Source organism: Struthio camelus, chromosome W (assembly GCF_040807025.1).
Source record: "Struthio camelus isolate bStrCam1 chromosome W, bStrCam1.hap1, whole genome shotgun sequence".
NCBI lineage: Eukaryota > Metazoa > Chordata > Aves > Struthioniformes > Struthionidae > Struthio > Struthio camelus.
In genome coordinates this window covers 48,144,073-48,164,704 of record NC_090981.1, presented here as the reverse complement: position 1 = coordinate 48,164,704, position 20,632 = coordinate 48,144,073, and the positions used below count along the sequence as shown (strand labels likewise).

The 20,632-nt window shown below is 37.6% G+C and overlaps 1 protein-coding gene across 7 annotated transcripts in view; it reads right to left on the bottom strand.

Moving 5' to 3' along the window:
- LOC138064098 (3',5'-cyclic-AMP phosphodiesterase 4D) overlaps positions 1 to 20,632 on the bottom strand; it is a 402,077-nt gene that overhangs the window by 133,650 nt on the left and 247,795 nt on the right. Inside the window, exon 1 of one of the 7 annotated variants that reach the window (XM_068925075.1) lies at positions 19,908 to 20,130. The exons of 5 other annotated variants lie outside the window; for them this stretch is intronic. In XM_068925075.1, the coding sequence (XP_068781176.1) occupies positions 19,908 to 19,972 (65 nt within the window). In that variant the 5' untranslated portion in view covers positions 19,973 to 20,130. Of the gene's footprint in view, positions 1 to 16,138; positions 16,171 to 19,907; positions 20,131 to 20,632 lie in introns of those variants that run through there. One more of the 7 variants, XM_068925080.1, reaches the window with a different exon arrangement.

Genomic DNA, 20,632 nt, shown 5'->3' with positions numbered 1-20,632 from the left:
TTACATTCTCTGTGTCACCATACACTTAAATCATTATATAATATCATTATAAATGTATAAAATGTACCTCCTCTAAGAAAGTAGCTGAATAGTAAAGACTTTTAGAAAAAAAAAAGTATATAAAAATGAATATAACATCATGCTTGACAAACAGACTACTGCCAGAAGGCAAATCCAATTCACTGACAGAACTCAGCCTCCTGATTCAGTGAATTCAATCGGATCTCATTATCAGAAGTGGCCAAATCGCTTGTGTGTTCCTTCTCAATTAGTGGTGTGCTGAAGCAGGTATGTAGGGAAAGCAGCAGCTTCTCAGATGCATAATACTTAAATCAATATCCTATAGTACTTTTGAAAGCAAACAGCATCCAGAAGAGAGGTATAAAAGTTCCCTGGGTCTAACGCTGCCATGGCATGCAATTGGAAGCTTCCTGGAAAACAGGACCGCCTGAAAAATCTTGATATATAACCGCAATGAGAATAAACACTCTAGGAGGTCACAGAAGATGTAGATACATATACACTGTGCTTAGTGGCAAGGGAATTTTGACAACAGTATCCTGGCCAGATACAGATGGAAAAACAGAAATAATAGTTATTACTAGCTATTTTCAGTTATTACTGGAGAATGAGGTGTAGAAGGAGGTTCCAAAGAACCTGAGTGTGCAGGCTTCATGACAAAAAGCAGTCACATCCCTCAGCCATCACCTAGGCTTATAATTTTTAAGTCTTTCCTCCAACTGACCTTCAACCAACCTGTGCTCAAGAAGTTTTTCTCCCAGATAACGGATGAGGGCTGTGGACAGAAAGGTCCAGAGGAAAGAAGGGCTGTAGCCCAAACCATTCTTATAGGAAATTTGTGCACAGAAAATAAAATATATTTTACCAGTACTGAAATTATCACTCACATTATGGCATATATATTTTAATACATACAAGGTAAAAAGTATTTGAGCTTCAGACCCTTGCAATGTTTGTACTCAATGTTTTTTTTTTGAATTTCTTTCACTGAAATCCTTTCCACTTCAATTCTTAACACACTAAGTTTTTCTGTATTTTTTAATTGTTTATTTATTTTACCAAATTCTCTAAGTTATTAGTCTCTGCAACTTCCCTAGACTTCTACTAAATCTGTCAAGGTCCACTTCTTCACGATGTGGCCCTTTAAAATCCTGGCTCTAACTTTGCCACATACAAGCAACAACCTTAAAAGGGAAACAGAAAGCTCAGGAGCCTAACGTGGAAGGCTGCCAAAGCTGAGATATCTTGAGTGTACGCGCTCATACCGTATTTTATGTAGGCCTTTAAATACTGACAGAAGACCCTGCAGCACATTCACTAAACAAGCAGTACATGCAGAATGATACTTCCAGTTATTAATCCAAAACAAATTATAAGCTACTGAACTGGAGATAATCTTTGCCCGAGCTGCAGACCACCCGTCTGATCCTGAGGCAGTCACTTGTATTTCTCATTCTTGGGGTATCTGCTCAGACAACCTGTTGTCTGAGCTGCATGGACACTGGCACTTTCAAATACAAAAGAATTTAGAAAACAGGAGCAGTTGTACTGGATGGATCCAAACTCCCCCAGATCCTGCCTCCAGCAAGGGTAAGAACAGGGCATGTATATGTAATACTTTGCCCGCTCTTCCAGCTTATAAACATTTGCTCCGCCTTTCATAGGAACTATGCTTTGAATATATGAATCATCATATGACAAGTAGTCCAAAAAATGAAGTCCTAGGCATCTCATTTTGGACACCTGATTTAGGGAACATTTTCACTTTAATGTCTGGGTTTCACTTCTCTCTTTGTTAAGTAAGGATGGTACCACATGGGTGCTGTGAAAATTAAGTTATTTATGTTTGAGAAGTAGGAAGATACTGTAGTGATGAATACTGTAGAATAGCCAATGAAAACGCTCATAACTGCTTTCCCAATAGGTCTGAATAGCAGGTTGCAAATAAAGCATGAGACCACATAAAGAACAGCAAAAAAAGATTAGAATACTGAATATCTCACTGAGTTGTATTCATGCCATGCACTCGGTGAAGTAAAAAACAGTATGGAATCATATTATTAAAGTGTGTGCCATAATATTTATGTACAATAGGACTAAATCAAGGTTCTAAAGTCAATCTCAATGTTGGCATTTCCTTCTCTTGTGGTGCCTTTTCACTGCAATAATGTGCATATGAGGTTATTGCATATATGTTTGTGCATATGTTGCAGAGATGCTTTCTCATCAATTATATGCTGCATTTAAAAAAGACCTTATTTACCTAAACTCTTGCCTTTCCCATTGTTTTTCTCCTATTTTCTTTGTCAGCATACTGTAAAACCATCCACAGCTATTACTACTAGACCATCACAGAATTCAGACTTCAAATGCAATGTTGCAGACTTGCTTTCTAATGGTTAGTAAATATACTAAGAAGAGTGCATTCCATTTTGCTTATAATGCATATTTGGTTAACATCATATTTTACTGACTTCAGGTTCATTAGAACATCTTATTCATAGTCTCATTATGATACCATCATAATATACGCATTTTCTAACTTAACGCCCTTGTGTTCCTATACTGTCTGCAAAGTTTCTCTTACTAAGCATAAGATCACTGTTCTGCACATGACTGTGCTGACTCTGTGAACAGAAGCTATAAAGCTACTAATACAGTGTTTTGACAAGAGAACATATTGTCAGGTGTAAAGTTATTACATATATTAAGCTATATTAAGCAACTCTAATTTGCTGAACTATCTAAATCCACAGAAGTCTACAAGTTCTCAAGAACTATTCCTAAATTAACCTGAAACAAGATAAAACAAGGCTCTAGGTGCTACAGCATTCTCATGCCGCACACAGAACCAAGCGCATCTCACCAAAGAAATGACTCTTTCTCTGTTGAGGAATGCAGTAGCAAAAGTATCCGTTTACACTCTTCACTTGAAACACTGCGAAGGCAGTTCCTTTAAATATGATCCTATAAATGTACGTTCAGTTCTCCTGTAAGTCCTAGTTACTGAATGGCATTTTTTCCCAGTACTAAAGAAACTCAGGAGCAGATGTGATGGGGTAGGCTGAAACAGGAACTTAAAAAATACACTTTTAAAATAAATGTGTGTGGATTGGAAAGCCAAACTGTTAAAAATCACTGTATATTGCAAAACCAAACCAAGCATTCCTCTCACAAGGTGACATCAAAGTGTTTTATAAAAATTTACAACTGAGCCTGTCACATACAGAAGTATGCACCCATAGACCTCTCAATACATACAAGGACAATTCAGGCTTTTCCCATCAACATAAAGCCATTTGTAAATTCAAGCCAATTTCAGAGAATGAACATTGGAGGAGAGCAGATGGCTGGCTTGCTGCTGTGCTGATCCAGCACCCATCCTCCCTGCTGGACCTGCTTCTCTGCCGCCATGCTGCATCAGGCAAAACACTGCTGCTTTCCCTCATTCTTCACTTGATTCTGCAACCTTCCCCTAACACCAAAGGGCTGTGTATTTACACTACCAAAAGCATTACAAAGCCTGGTCGAATCATAACACTTAAACTACAGAGTTTGTTAGAATAAAATGATTATTAAAATGGCATCGGTTTACAAATAGAAAAAACAAAGCCAAATCAAAGGCATAAAGACATCTCTTTAATTAAGCAATTTCCAGTTTTCAGGAAAAATTGTGTATGACTTATTTTACTTTGTGCAAAAAAAGATGTTTGGCAACTTGATTCCAAAAGTCTATTTTCTTGATATCGATGTCATTGCTAAAATTGGGGCAGGACATGCCGTAATTGCTGGCGCCACGGAGGTGATTATATTACTTTGGAAACATTACAAAATGTGCAACCCAACAGACAGAAAAGGAGAAATGCCAGCTTTTAGTACCAGTGGGTACAGCTGAGAAATGAAAGTATAATATTGTTGCTTTTGGAGCAAGCTTTGTCTAGAATTTTTTTTTTTCACTGAGATCTGGTTATTTCATCCTCTGAAGTGTTCCCAGTCCAATCAATAACTTTGCCAAATGTAAAGTTGCTTTCTAAGCAGTTCTTTTCAGCAAAACTCAATCTACACTTCCAAAGCCCTGACAAGCCTGTCACACATGTGGACATGTTATACACTCGCCTCAGCTGACACAATTATACATGCACAATCAACCATCAGGTATACCAATGACTGTGGAGCAAAATTCACTATTAGGGTCTTTGGTTTTATGTGGTAAAAGAAAACAGCAGCTGAGAAGCCTTAGACAGGCATGGGCCCCTCTAGGCAGCTGAGTAAGGAACACAGATATTTTACTCTATAAGCTATCAGGAAATTCTTCTTTTCATTCTTTTCCTCTGCAGGAATGAAATAGGATAATGGGATACAAAACCAGGTCTTTCATTGGATGAGTCATCCTGAGTGAATCATTTTATCCCCTTCTGTGCTTCCATTTCCCTTCCTGCAAAAAGGATACTTTGTAAAGAGCTTAGAGATCCACTCACAAAAAAAGACTTAGGCCTAAAATAAGTATTACTGGGAGTAGCAGTAGTAGTGGTATAAATAGGAGAAATATTGTTCTTCAAGAACTTATCAATGGTGGATTTTGGGGAGAAAGGGAGAAATTTAGAAATTTCACTTTTTTTTTCTCTCACAGGAAATAGTTGAAGAAATATGAAGAATAGAAGGAAAGAGAGACTTGCTTATTTTTCTGTTTTGGTACTTTAACTTTCAAAAACTTTTCCATCATTAAAAAGGGACTATGGGAAGACATTAGACCTGGTATTTCTATAACATTTAACAGCAAATGGAAAAGCAGGAAAGAAGGGGAAAAAACAAGCTCACCAAAGATTTTATTATAAGAAGTTTTATGAAAGGTTCTGGAAAAGAAAAAAAATCAGTTGTGCTTCAGGTCAGAAGTCATTCAGAATTTTTTTTAATGCAGCTTTTCTTTTCTGTGCAATCCGTGCTCTTCCATGAGGTTCAGAAAATCATTATAAACTCTCCGGTGAAATCAGATTATTTTGATTTCAGAGTAAAAAAGTAGAATAAAATAAATGTTAAACAATAGTAATTATTGCAACAGATGATTAAACACTATTGAAGTGTAAAGGACAGAAACCTGCCAGTGACCAAATCTGTGCTTGGCACTCCGCTATATAGCCCTACCAGGACAGCGTACTGGCAAACTTCTCCTCCTGTGAATCTGGTAATTCTGCCTAAACTAAGCCTTGACAGTATAGATTTTCCTGTGTAACTCTTTTCTCCCCCCTCCAGCCATGGCTTTCTGCCCACAGAACCTGCCTATCCATGAGACAGACATACTATTAAAAAGGATGGCCAAATAAGCAGGCATGCATGCTATTTTCTTCTTCGAAATTTGTCTCTTAGTGTTAAAAGTTAAGGCAATAAGGACAGTCCCTCCTTGTTTACATCTGACATCTCTAATGTTTGAGCAAAGTAGCATAAATGAAATTACCAATATAGTTTTCACTAGAAAACAGAAGTGTTAACATATGATAGCAACTTAAAAGCAGTAAGCATAAATTTATAGAATATTTATGGCTTTGTACAAGTTCAGAGATTGCTATAAGGATGCTTGAGACATAAAACCTTTGCTTAAAACAAAACCAAATCTGCAAGGAGTAATTTACATGGTAGAGAAGAAAGGAGGGGAAATCTTTGCTTGTACTTCCGATATTCAAGTTCATACAATTCCCTGACACCTGAGAAAGTGAAATAACTAATAATGAGAATTTTTGTATATTTTTAAATCTGAATGAACTATTATGTTATACAGTAATGTTTGTAATTGTTTGCATGTTCCATCTTTTATGGAAAGCCAGATTTAATTTATTTTCCAAGCAGCAGCAATAAAGAATATTGTATGAGAGCTAACTCTACAAAGTTAAATTTCAGGAAATGAGGCCTCTTCTTTTGCTTCAATTAATACTACATCTGAGGCTAATTTAACATTAAACAAACAAGGAGATAAGTCGGAAACGAAACACTAGACTCGAGGCACACAGAGATGTCCATTTTTCAGGATTATTATGATAAAAACCATATGATACAGACTATTCACACATCTATAGAGGATAAGCAGCAAGCAAAGGGGGAACGGAATGGATGTGCCTGTGGACAAGGGAAAAGAAATACAACAAAGGATCCCAGTCTTGCATGATCTTCCATGTTTGCTCATAAACACTCTGTTAAACAAAATTCTGCTTATCAATACTTTTCATAAGAGAGTGAAGAAAGGGATGTGCTCTTGAGCACAAGTACCTTCCAAGTCGTGACAGCCCTTAGATTTTCTTCCCTAGTTAAAACAACTGCAACGGATTTTTTTAGTAGCAGTAGTAGTAAGAGGAGGAGAAGGAGGAGGAGAAGAAGGAGGAGGAGGAGGAAGAGGAGGAGGAGGTGCAGTGTATTTCAACAGTCTCTTCCAAGGAGTTTTGAACTGGAAAATAAATTGTTCTTCATTTTGGATTTCTAAATGCCACTGAATAATTAAATAAAAAGAAAATCTTATTTTTAAGCAAAAGCCCCAATATTACCACGATCAGTATCTGGAACACACAAACTAGAGCAAGCAGAGAGAGCAGCTGGTCCATCTTAAGGATGAAAGACTTAGTGTTTTGCTTGCAATTACATGGGATAATACTGGACTTCTCATTTCTACTATTAGCAACTCATAAGAGTAAGCAAAATGTTCTAAAGAATTACATACTAGTAACTGAAAAATGCATGCTTCCCACTCATCTAAAAGCAGGGAATGATACTGATAGCATAAATACAAAATTACATTTTACTGTTGAAGTGAACAATTATGAGAAAGTTGCAAATGCGGAATATCAGTCACAAAGTCATAAGTTAAATAATATGAACAAATGAAGGTCATCTTACAGACACAGGGGAGAACGCATTTCTTCTGGAGGAGGAAACACTGCTTGGACAAGATCAAAAGCTGTGATAGCTTTACAAAATGTCATTTCCTAGTTATTCATTTCCAGCATTTTCCAAGAATGGAAATTCCAAGAAGAATAATACATTGCTTCACAGCTGTGAATGCCCTGCTTGCCAAAAATGTGATTGTAATCACTATCTATGAATCAAAGACAAATGATGGCATTGCTGATATAAATATGAGTAAGGACTTTATGGAAACTTAGCCCTATAGATTTGAAAGTCGGTTTCAGCTGGAAGGGGTATGTACACACGTGCTGTTTAACAGCAAGCATTTAAGCTATAAACTGGCCTGTACCAGAAGAAACGTAATCATAAGAGATAAAATCATTTTAATAGGCGATTGTCGTATTTGTTTTGGCACAAATGCTAAGATTTTATGAAAGTTGACACCACCACTACTACCAGGGATCCAAAGAACCCTTCATAACATTTGTCCCGCTCAAATCTCTGGCCTTTAAAGAATGGAAAACACATGTCAGCAATTACGCCACTCGTCACAGTGTTACTAGGCATAAAAACAGTTCTCGTTCCAAAACTGACTGAGTCACGTCTTTATACATTTTCTCAAATGACCTGGGCTGCACAGGGCATCTAACTGAAATGGTCACATCAGTCACACTGAAACTCAGGCTAGCGTGCTTCTTTCTTGAAGAGTACAGAATTCAGCACAGATGGCACTGAGCTGAGTATCATGGGATAAGCCGGACACGAAAACAAAGGCCAACACACACATCGGCTTAGTCAGAGCTTCCAAGAGGTTACCTGAAGAAATAAACTTCTGCAGACTAGACTGGAAAGGTCACAGACACAGTACCACTGAGGCAACATCATTGCCAAGTGTTAGCTCATTAAAAGAAGGGTATCTGTCCAGTTAGCTTCAAAACTAACATAGAGTAGGTTGCGCTTTTTAAAAACAATTAATTATACAGTTGCAGTGCCTAAAACTGATCATCAGCAAGGTCTGAACCAGGGATTCCAACTGGCTTTGATCCACTCTTACCCTGCCTACTAAAAATACTGTAACTTTAAAAATATTCCTTATGCTGTATATATTTCCAATTGAATATAGTAATTTTTTTGGTGTCTGTCTGTTTGTCTCCTTGGTTCTTGTCAGACTTCCTTGATAACTGGGTACACTCAGAAGAGTAGTATCATAGGGCTTTCCTAGTAAACAGCCAGTGGTTCTCGGCTCAGATTTTTTGAAGAGGCTGATAAAATTTGTCTCTTTTTGCTTGTATTCAAAGATCGGTGCACATGTGCCTATAAAGCAAATTATCCTTACTATATTCAGGTTCTCAATCACCAATTTCTCCTCTATTGTTATAGCAGCAAGTTGAGAACTTCTACCACCTTAAGACAGACCACAGTATCAAATCAGGATATAAGCCTAACAAAGAGTGGGAGAAAGTAACAATATAGTAAGCTCTCTGGACACTGACTGTCTTCCAGAGCTTGTAGAGTAACTAGCGAAAAAGGCACTGAACAATAAGTAAGAATACTGAAACTCTGTTTTTCAATATACTTGCAATATATTTTATTTTTGTGTCATGTGCTAGTGAGGGAGGAATATAAAATTTAAATTCTTAAAAGTCTACTTGCTAAAGCACAAAGAAAGAACTTAAAAGTTATGACAGGTAATGTAAAAATATATTTACAGTACTAAAATATGTAGGGGACAGCCCAAATGATCATTATGCAAGACAAACCAAAAAGCAGCCAAAGGACTTGAGGAGGATGTGTTTGTTTTCTTGCCACCCAAAAGGCACCTGTCTGCTGTTTCAATTTATGATTCATATTGAGGTTTGTATTACAGAAAAGAGGCCAGAGAAGCATCACTTTTTTCCAGCCTTAAAAGCAACAAACGGTAATAGTTCCTGACACATACAAAATTCCTCTTTTCAGCCCTATTTTGTTGGAAGAACATAATCAGTTCTAGTCTGACTTTTTCAGAATCTCTGAAGAAACTGTGGAACAGTGTATATGCAAGGATAAATCCAGAGGAGTTAGAGAAGAAAGGAGTAAGAGACAGAATATGAGGCAGGAAGGAAAAGAAATCCAAGCCCAATTGTCTGCTGCTGTAAATAATCATTTGCACAATTTACGGCATAGAATTTCTTCCATTTAAACTGACAGAAGATTTGTTCCCAAGTAAACAAGAAGCCAGGAACTGCCTGAGCAGAGCCTTTTTGAAGTAGCAGCCTGTACTGAATGAATTGTTCAACAACCAGGTGGTTTAATGATTGGCAGGGGATAATGAGAGATGTGGGAAATTAAATGATTGCATAATTGTAGGATATTTCAACTTCAGAACTCAGTACTGTTTTCAGACTATTGTAATGTAAAATTGAAGGAGCCATGAAGAAAACCTGAAACTCATTTGGAAGCACTACCAGCATCTCACTAACTATCACTGTCAGCCTAGCTGTCTAGCTAGAAACTGCTTTCCAGCTGTATGCTACAAAAGTGCAGCAGTCCTTCAGTCCTTTGCGTATTTTTAATTGCTTTCAGTGTCACTGATCATGCTCCTAAGAAAACTTAGGATACAATGGCAGCAGGTGGAAAATGGACTTGGTTCTCCAGCACAGGCAAGGAATCCCTTAAGGGCCTTTGTTCCATTTCCAGTCTAAAAGAACTTGTGTTTTTTTTTCCTTTCCATTACTCACCTTAGGTCAATTGTGTGTGTATTTCTATCCAAAAATGTGCACAAGAACAACAACCAAAAAAACTAATATGGCCTCTAATACTCACAAATGTGTGATGATGAGTATAACCTAAACATGTACTAGCAGACAGATATCCTGAAAAGCTCATTTACTGCTGTACTTTCCTGACTTGACATTTTCACTTGTCATAAATTAACATGCGCAATTTTACCATATTGAATCTGCCAGGTTTAGCTTAAATAGTTGTCTTACACTCTTACTGCAAGCGTAGCCCTTCTAACTTTTAGATGTTCATATTTAATTCAGCATGTTTCTGTCTATAAAACAGGGCTGTGCCTGCTAACAGATTTTTCATTCGGCTTCCGACATAACAGACTAAAACTGATGAAAATTTGTACAAAGGAATTGTACACGATTCATCCAGGGTTTGTGAAATGGCATTTCAGTCTATCAGACATCCTTCCTCCGTATTTCCTTTTTCCTATGTACACTGTAACCCCAACAGATAAAGGTCTTATCATACCATCTTTACACAAAAGATATAAGAAGTAAATATACACATGAATCAAGACAAATAGGTAAATAAACAAAACACAAAGATCTTTTTGTTCTATAAAAAGTGCTAATGCCCCCTGGAAAATTTTAAAAAATGGTTTGTTTAGAAATCATGTGGGGAAGGTTTACAGCATGTATTTTGATAGATGTCTAAAGTTGGAAGTTAGGCTCCCCAGAGCGAAGCAATTCACAGGAGAGCTTGGAGCCCTTGTTTCAGTGTGCCACTTCAGACCTGCTCAATGGCCCTCTAGAGGCACACATTTTCTCTACTGACCATATAAGCACAGGTGAAAAAATGTCTCTCACACCCAGTGTAAGTGTGTCTCCCATTGTTGTGGACATACTGCATAAGTCACAAGAGGGTTGTCTGAGCCCAAGGACGGAAGAGCAATTTCACCCCTGGCAATGGGAGGATGCGTGACATCTATCTGCCTGCGACCAAACTGCCCGCTCAGTCCTAGCACCAGAGACAGAGGGCAGCTCCTGGCAGATATTATTATCCCCTGCTCTGAGTCTAGTACAGTTCATGCCCCCATGCAGATTTTGGGATGCAGCCTAGCTATGCGAATATAATAAGACATAAATGTTTCTTTAATTTTCTTTTGTGTAGTCAACCAAATGTAAGCATGCCAAAATGATGAGGTTCTCCTTAAAACTGTGAGATTTTAAAAATAAGTAACAGATTTTTTCTCACTATTCACCTTTTAATGTTTGAACCTTTGAATTCAAATTTACAACCTTTTCTATCACCATTAAAATCTTATTTTTTTTAAATGTGAGAGCTGAGAATTTCACACAGCTATGAGACTTAAGTTTATATAAAAATGTCTGGAACTATACCAAGTAGAAAATAACAGCAGTAGGTAGATTTTTATTAATGAAAAAATCTTAACCAAAATATATGGGAAAATTAGGATGGGAAAAAGAAAACAGTATTTACACATATCATTTAATTCAGACACACTGTAGGATAGTTTGAGATGATAGGCATAGGACTAAAAAACTGTTACAATAAAGGTGGTCATTTATCCAAGTGTGAAGCCCTTCATTTCATCATATATACTACAGGCAGTAGAGACTTTATAACGCTTGATTTGGCTTCTCAAATCAAAAACGAAGAAACATGACTTGCAAGTGCTAAACCACAAATTTTTAGCACACCTAGAACACCCTGAAAAATGCAGAGGTACAAAAAATGAAACTGGAAGTTGTAGTATACAGCCACAAAAGCATATTTGTGCAAGTCTACAGGCATCATATGCCTAAGTTGCCAAAAAATGAAAAGGATTAGGTTGTTATTAAAATAAATCTACTTAAAGATCATTTCCCAGCGTGTAATGCAGTGCCCTGCATTATCATTTTTCAAAAATAATCATTTTTCAAGTATCTAGTGATTTATATGTTAATAAAACAGAATTTTAAGTGAAACTTTTATCAGGGAAATTCCATCAGATTCTGTGTTAGAAACTTTAATACACTAAATAGCTTCTTTTCTATTTGATGACCAGCTCTGGTAATTTAGATCTTGCTTTTGATCATTTGACTAGCATCACTGGTAGGCTTCACTGCTCTTTTATCACACAGTATTTATTATTTTATAGCATCTCACAGCATTGTAGATGCTTTTTAAAGAAACTAAAAGACACAGCTCACAAAAAAAGCATATACAACATAACTAGATGTGTGATTTGTGATACGTTAATAAAGATGACAAACTGTAGGAGAGGTTGAACAAGGAAGGATGAAAACTGCAATAACACAATTACGTGATTGCTCAGTTTTAGGCGTATAAATACCTATTTTATATCTAGAGGTTTTGAAAGATAAAAAAGGAAACTAAGGCTTTTTTCATGAAATCAAGATAAAATTCTGAAAACAATTGTTTTGCTGCAGCACCACAAAGGCTAATTTTGATTCAATTTCACATGCTAATTAGGAGGCTCATTTCAAACTCAGGTATATAGTAAGATTTAAATGCAAACAGGAAGGATAGAAGAAGTGCAAAAGAAAAAAGGAGGGGAAGTAAAAGTAGCCTCTAGTTACGGAGATGGACCCCATATAATATGGCAAATCTATAAAGGTATGATAAGAGGAAAATATCAGTTGGTTAATCAAGGAAACACTGCATGTTAAATGACAGAACTGCATGCAAGCTTCAAATCATTAATCACAGAAATGTCTCTGGACAATAAAGGTAATTATTATTAATTAAATAGCACCATCAGGTGTTGTTATAAAACTAGCAAATGAAATTGAAAAGAAACAGATTTAAGTCATCAGTTCCTGTCCATGCTTTCTGAATCCCAGAAACAGAGGTCAGATGAGCTAAATCCGTTTCTGCCATTTAGCTTCTAAAGTAACTATATACTGTTCTTCCGCCATTTTTTATAAAACAGGTTTGAAAATGTTTCATAATATTTGATGAAAGAAAAAACATTTAAAATATGTCACATCATAGCTATGTCATGTATCTATTTAGATCATACATGCACACATCTACGTGGCATCACCAACCTCAACACACAAAGGAGTGCAGAAATCGAGCTGTATCATGTGTTTCATGACGTGACTTATGAAATATGCTATAGTGCATATTAGTTTGAACTAAAATTCACTGGAGCTCAAATCTGATGTGAATCACAGTAACCATAAAAGTGGAGGCTGAGTGGTTTGAACTGCCATCAGAATTAGGACATCACTGCTTAGAGACATTGTGTATGTGAATTCACCACATTTTGAGCACAAGGTTCTTTCAATATCACTTTCTTCTTCTTGTTGTAGTCACACATTATGTTCTGTACTGGAATTCCTTTGTTTCATATAAATACTTCCATTACATTTATATAATAACTCTATACCTACTAAATATTAAACTCTATATTCATCATCAGCTATGTGAGTTCCATTAGAAAGAACTACTCTGATTAAATGTGCACACTGCAGATGTCTATATATGAGTTCAAGGCCATATATATGTATTATTTACATTCAGTGGAGATTTTGTTGATACAATCAGTGGCATCAAGAACACATTTACTCCTGAGACAGAAATCTAAAATAGGTGATATAAGTCATACCCTGAAAACAAATATTTCTCTCCACTGAGTCTAAGGTGACTAGTTCAGATACAGACATGGCAGACACCTAGAGGTGATCTGAATCCTCTTGGTTATGTCTTACACTGTAATTGTGCTTCTCAGAAAATTGTGTGAGAAGGAAGGTGCCAATAATCTTGTGAAAAGTACAATCATCTAAATAGCCATGATGTAATGGAAGTGAATAAAAGGGAGGGTACTTCTCTATGGCATCTCCATATTGATCCAGAACTGGGCATTTGGACTACCTCCTATCCTCAGCTGATCCAGCTGTAAATGAGCTTCTGAGCTCTCAAGTCAGCTGCTCATAAAGCCAGCCACACTACTCTTTATGTGACTCTGGGGACAGAAATTAAAGTGCCTCAGCCCCACTGGCCTAACGGCCCAGCTAAATTGTAGTGCAGCTTTGTCCATGATCTGATTCCATGCAAAAGTGCACAAGGAGAAGGTGTGAGAATGAACTGTGCTGTAAAGACAAGTTTGTGTCTTCAGGCAAATTTGGAGTGGATTGTTTGTACACTATCCAGAGTGGAAGAGAACTACATCATGTGCTTGCATGCAGTGAGGAAAGAATATTCTGCATGTTTTCCTGGATAGATTAAAGTTGCTTGAAAGAGGATGTCTCTAAGGAAGTGCCCTTTCTTTGCTGGAGTCAAACTTTGCAATTTGAAGTTTTGCTTGGCATGCTTTGCAATATTTTTGCTTGTTTAAAAAATATTTATTACTTGTAGATAGTAGTTCTTATCATTTATGTTAAAATACTTGGATTTTGTGTTGGCAAGGCTAATACTTCTGCTGTAAAAAAATGCAGATGTGACCATGCCAAAAGATTTTACTGGCAAGAAAAATCAGTAAAAGAATTCTCTGAAATCACTGACTCAGTTTGCAGTGGCAGCCAAAAAAACTAACAATATGTTGAGTATCATCAGTCAGGGTACCGAGAAAAAAAGTAGGCATAATTGTGCCACTATATGAAAAGCTTTGTGCACATCTTGACTAATGTGTGCAATCTGATCTCTGTACAGCTCAAGAAGGACACACTGGTGTTCAAGGAGAAACAGAAATGGACATCTAAAATGACCAAGGGGTAGAGCAGCTGCCTTATTAGGAAAGTCTAAGAGGGCTCGACAGAAAAAGGCTGAGGAGGTTATGACTGAGGTTTACAAAATTGTGAAGTTGGTGGATAAAGTGAATACAAAGTGTTTCACCAACTTGCACAGTGCCAGAACTAAGGGACACTTGCTGAAACCGGTAGGACACCAGGTCAAAGCTCAGTAAAGAAGGTCTTCTTTGCAAAGCAGGTAAGTCTATCATAAAGCTGTGAAGGAAGACTGTATCAGCAGATTCTAAAGAGAGATTAGACAAATTCATAGACCACAGGTAAATAAAGGGACTCTAAAGGGAACAGGCAAGGAAGAACCCATTAACATCCCTAATATAGCGCGAGTGGATACTGGGCAATAGGATACGAATGGACGGCAGAAATTGCACAGGTTTCCTGTTCTCCTGTTGCCACTGATGAAGACAGAACACTAAGCCAGGGAGACCACTAGTTGGGCCCAACAGGATATTTCTTCTATTGTTAGAAAACATGACACCTGATCAATTCAAATGCCGTACTTAATTCAGCAGAGAAAATGACAATTGTGTCCCGATTTCATTTTGCAAAAATATCAGTATTTAACATACAAAGTGGAAAATAACACTGACTATACAGGCTTTCTTATTAGCACTGACACTGGCAGAATATATACCACCTCAAATTTCCCTGGCCTTCACATGAGGCCCATACTGCTTATGAAGGCATATGTAGCTAACTGAAGTCAGCTATGAATTCCACCAAAGTCAGAGTTCATGTAGTAAAGGTCGTCTCTAGCTTTCAGGCTTTGTTCAGCATTCTGAAATCCCCCAATTCTGCACATGGTATTCAGCATCCCCATGAGTTTGGACACTGTGCAGCTTGCTTTGAGCACTGTATTCTACCTCTTCAGCTACTAAACATGTCATTGAAAATTATGTGAGGTCCCAATCCTCTTTTGTTCAAGAGTGGCTGCATAAGGTATGACAGCAAGGGACGGGTAGTATCTCCTGTGATGACAACAGACTCCCCTCTCCCACAGACAACTGCAGTACTGGAGAGGAAAAGAGATTCATCCCATCCAGAGATATAAAGGCCTGGTGGTGTGCATAGTGTTAACTTTATACCCAGTTACATTTATATACTGTTCTCTGTCTTGCAGACAAAGGCGTATCTCTTGTTGAAGTCAGTGTATTTGCTGATTCCTTCACAAATACCTTATTTTGCTGTTGGTCTCCCCAGCACTGGGATTCTCAGTCTGAAAACCAGCAGTTATTTCAGACGTAGGCATGATGCCAATAACCTAGAGGTCTTTCAGTAGTATTTATTATATAGCTCCACCATTATAATACTGGCAATGGGTTTGCCAGCACCAAGTGATCAGAACTATTTTGGGACAGCCCACGTGATAGCCACATATTTGTCTTGTCGAAGGTTCTGGCACCAAAACACAGGTCATGCTCATGGCACAGTTCTACTTTGTGGTGCCTCTAAGTTGGGAAGCCAGCACAGCTCCTCAGGGCTGCACAACGGGATCTCACCCCATCACTCCGCGCTAGCACTTCAGCTCCAGAAACAATACTATCCACTGAATGGATACCACAATTGTTTCCTTGTCTGCTCTCAATAAAAAGTTTACTCAGAATCTCTCTTGTGATCTACACATTAAGGGTACAGTCATGAAAAGTTCATCCAATAGATCGGTATTGTTCCATTTATCCTTAGATGTGTTTTACCAAGCAGCCACTTTTGGAGTTAAATAAGGCTAGATAAATTGCTCTTACACAAACTGAATCCTAGAAGGCCTCTGCTCTATGAGACACTAGGGAGGCTGGGACACACTCTTCGCAGATCAGCCAACTGTAAATTCCAAAAAACAGGAAAGCAGGAATTGGCATATGTTATAAAAATAAATGAAGACAGGGAAGGCCAAGCCACAAGGTAAACAGATAAACAGATAGCTATCATTCTAGACAAACCATGTATGCTGGAGAAAGTATTGTGGGCAAAAAGCTGACATTACTTCCGCATGGATTAGATCTTTGGCCTAATTAACTGTATCATGAAAGAATAATGAAGTTCCAAAGCCTGACCAGCTGCATGTTTCCCAGCCCTAGGCTGTTCCTATGCTGTTAACAGGTATTCATGTTAATTCCTTTCTTAAACTTTTAAAATTTTATTTCAATTCCTGCAAAATAGTAAGTTCAAACTTTTCATTCTGCTACAAAAGAAAAGGAATCAGAAATAGGACATTTCTATGGAACATAAATTCCCATTCCACTGCTGCTCTATGGCTCAGTGACAAATAGTCAAGAAAGTAGAGCCACATTCTCATTTAAACGCATATAAACGAGAGAAGGTTTTATCTCACAGTGTTTTTTCTACCTACCTTGTTATTTCTTCTGAGGAATAACATGACAAATCAATCTTCTGTCATTGAAAAGTTGGTACTGTCATATATCCATTCTAGACTATTCCCCAGAAACATTTTGCTCACTTCACAATCACATCTTGGTTAAGAATGAGTGGCAGAACTGAGTAATATTAAATTAATAATCCCTAAATAAGTCATTTTCCTCATTACTTTGCATAACGCTCAACCATCTGCTTCTATTTCTGTGATTATAATTTCAGATGAAATTTTCAAAAGTGCATCAGAAACAGAAGGTTTGGCTACAGAACTTAGTACAGTGCTTAGTATCAATCAACCCTAACCGAGCCAACTTTGAAAGGGCAAGCGTTAGCACAGCTTTCCACAAGGGCTAATTTACCCCTCCTCAGAGCTAGCTTGGATGTCTCTGCACGCTAACAGTGGGTGATACTATCTGAATGCTTCATAATATCAATACTAAAAAGACAATCATGATTTCACCACATATTGTGATGTTATTACATTTTTTGGACAGAGGGCTAGTGTGATTTCAGCGAAATGAGAGCAGAGATTTCTCTGCCTTGCCTCATTAACTCTCCTCCATCCTCAAACTGGTTTCAGCTGGTTGGGAATCTGGATTTGATTTTTCAGGGAACTTTATTTCTATGGGAAACTGCAGTGCAAGGACATCCTGGGACCATTTCTCTCAAACCCTAGCAAATGGGATATTCATACTTTAGGGCAACCCTGTCACTCAGTTCCTGTCCTCCTGGGACCCAAAAAACCCTCTGTGATTTCTCTTTCTTCCTGGAGTCTCCCATCTCTCTCTTCTTCTTATTTCTTCCCTCCTGCAACACACAGCAGGATCACTGTGCTTGCTTGTGTTGATACAGAGCGTTAGATAAGGAAAGGAGAAACGCACGCTCTAGCTCTCCCTGCCTCCAGCTGCAGCATCTCCTTACTTCAACTGAACAGGACAGTGGTTGCGTACAAGAGAGGTGTAGCAGGCCTGCACCAAGCCAGAAAGGTGCCACAAAGCTGGACTCAAGATCAGTACTGCTAGCTTTATCATGGTATTTTTGCCTAATTATTTTGGAATTGTTTAATATGGTGGTAAGACTGTTGTGTTGGTATCCTGCCAACAGTACTGTACTAATAGCATTGATTCATGGATCCTCAGATGGCAGATTAAAAACACTTATGACTAGGTGAAGTCATGCAGGTGTTTTGGAAACTGGTACTGCTCAGGTCACTGCTGAGCTGGGATCCAAGAAGATGCGTCACCTGGAGGTGGCCGAGGAGGGGCTAGAGAGTCTGGCCTGAGCAGCCACCTCCCCCAGGGGGCTGGGAGTTCAGGTGCAGAGGGGCCTCATCCCTCCTCTCCTCTTTCCTCCCTCTGTGCTCCTGTTTCCTCCTAGTCTCTCAGTGGGGCAGGGCTTGCTTGGCTTCACTCCATGCTGCCGTTGGAAAGTATTTACCTTATCTAGACAACTTTCAAGGATCTCCCTGTAAGCCGCTTCTTGGGCTCAGGTAATGTTTCTAAATTGCAGTGTAGCACATGACTCTCAATTCACAGTTAGCAGAAACTGTATTCATACCTACCAGATCAATACTCTAACTGAAAGCAGCAGCAATGAAAGGGAGACAGACAGAAATTTTAGACAGAATACTTAGTGGTCCTATCAGCCCGCACATCTCAGCTCAGAGGATTTATCTGTTTGAAATAACTCTTTTTTCCCTGCAAGAATCAATAGAAGCAGTCAACAAAGATATCACTGAAGGGCAGAAGAATTAATCAGAAGAATATTGATTTCATTTACATAATTGTACATAATAATCAGAACTTGTATGTATTAGCTCACTGACTTGGAAACACTCTGCTTATTATATAACATTTCCAGACATTATTGTGTTACTACCTTGTGCAGCGTAATATCAATATAATATCAGCTTTATCAATATATAGTTCACTAATTTTTTATTACTTTGTTGCATTTTAATAAAGAAAAAAACCCAATTCTTACTGCTGCTATTTCAGCAAAATTCCTCCTCAGCAGCATATGAGAACATCTGGGATCATGCTGTAGTTTGAGTAGGGTACAGATTTCATTTTCTTTTACTACAAGATGGCTTTAGCAAAAGATAATTGGAAAAAATTTGCAACTGCTTTAATAGTAGTAGTGAAATAGCTTGGAATGATTTAATTCCAAACTAAGACTATTTGAAATATAAAGTTTTAAAAAGGCTAAAGTCCAATTATATTAACTTGATATATTTGCTCACAAAGAAATATATTTAATTACTACTCTATCTCACAATAAGACATCACCCATTTAGTTCTAAACGAAGATTATATTTTAAAATACATCATTTTATGCCAGTGACCCAAATTTCCCAGTTAAATATACTCCTGAACCATTAGTCTACTACGCATGTATAAAAATGATGGTGGTTTTAAGAAAAATATTGAGAGAGAAAAGAAACTGGGAGGCTAATCAATCTAACAGAAATTTGTCCCGTCTGTATCTATTAAGCTTTGTAATGCATAAAGTTCTCACAAGAAAAATAATTAATCCAAAGACAGAACTTTGACAACTGCCAACTGAAAAATTAGCAAGAAAATCATACACGCAGACCGCTAATACAATCTGCTTCTATTTCTCTGAGCCGTGACTGGAGGGGAAAGGCATGAAGCACAACACTGCAAAATCTCACTTCTGCCACTATAAAATCTCTCTCCTCCCAGGACACCTACCTCTGCTAGTCAGTCTGTTTATGCAGCAAACTACTTGCACGTATCCAAAAATAGCTCAAGGAAACTATAACTTCATTTTACTTTCCAGCCTCCAAAACTACAAGTTTTATATTATAACTTTATTGCTGAAACAAATCTACCGAATAATTTTAGGAAGTACTCCTAAGCGCAGGGAGTGACGCTCACTATCAAATGTGAAAATCTTATGTAATAGGTCTCTTTTAAAAAATATTACAGACACAGTATTGTATAGGAACAAGCTAAATAATTTTGTTTCTTACTCTTAACTGTGAAACTTAGCAGCTGAACTTCTTCAATAACCATGCAGAATCTATCAACTCAAAATTAAATCCTGTCACTTTCTTGGGATACGTCTGTGTGTCATAATAGGAAGGGAAGCTTGAAAGAAAAAAACCAAACACGTTACCACATTGCATCGGAAGTCCTTAAGGAGCTGGTAGATCGGGATCTTGGCTTCATAACAATGCTCATTTTGAAAAATTCCTTAACTATTTTTAGCAGTCAAGCATCAGTTGGCCTTATAAAGCTCATTCTCCAAGTATTCCATTTCGAAATGTTTTTTAAAATCCTCTGAAATCCTTCTCCTGTAATAATTCAGGCTCCGAAGGAAGAAGTCTAACACACTGCAACTCCTTCCTTTTTCACACTGAATTTACTCTAGCACTGTGCTGTTCGGAAATGACCGTGCTTTTCTCTTCTGTCTTGTATTGCCCTGGGAGGAACTAGTCTATTTTGAATCTATTCTCCCTGTAGGTCACATGGGAACCAAGGCAGCTGAAAAGTGTCTCTATCTCTTTCTTGCAGTATTATAACAACAGCTTTAAAGGTTAATCACGCTGAAAAAAAGAACACTACTGATGGGCAGTAAATGAAAGGAAAAGATGAATGTGAGGCATAGTTATACTAGTGCGTTTGCAGGGAATTTCCATTTAGAGATAAATTAATCTCTGTGGAGTAAAGAAAGGAACAAAGATTTTTATTCCAAGTAAACTAAAATCTTACCTAGAAATATAATTCTTCCCTTTGCTTTTCTATTAACCCTTGCCTCTATTAGATACTGTGAATAAGTGCTATTGTTTAACTTCACAAAACAGAAAGTATTCCCTATCTGAAGGAAATTTAAAACTCTGC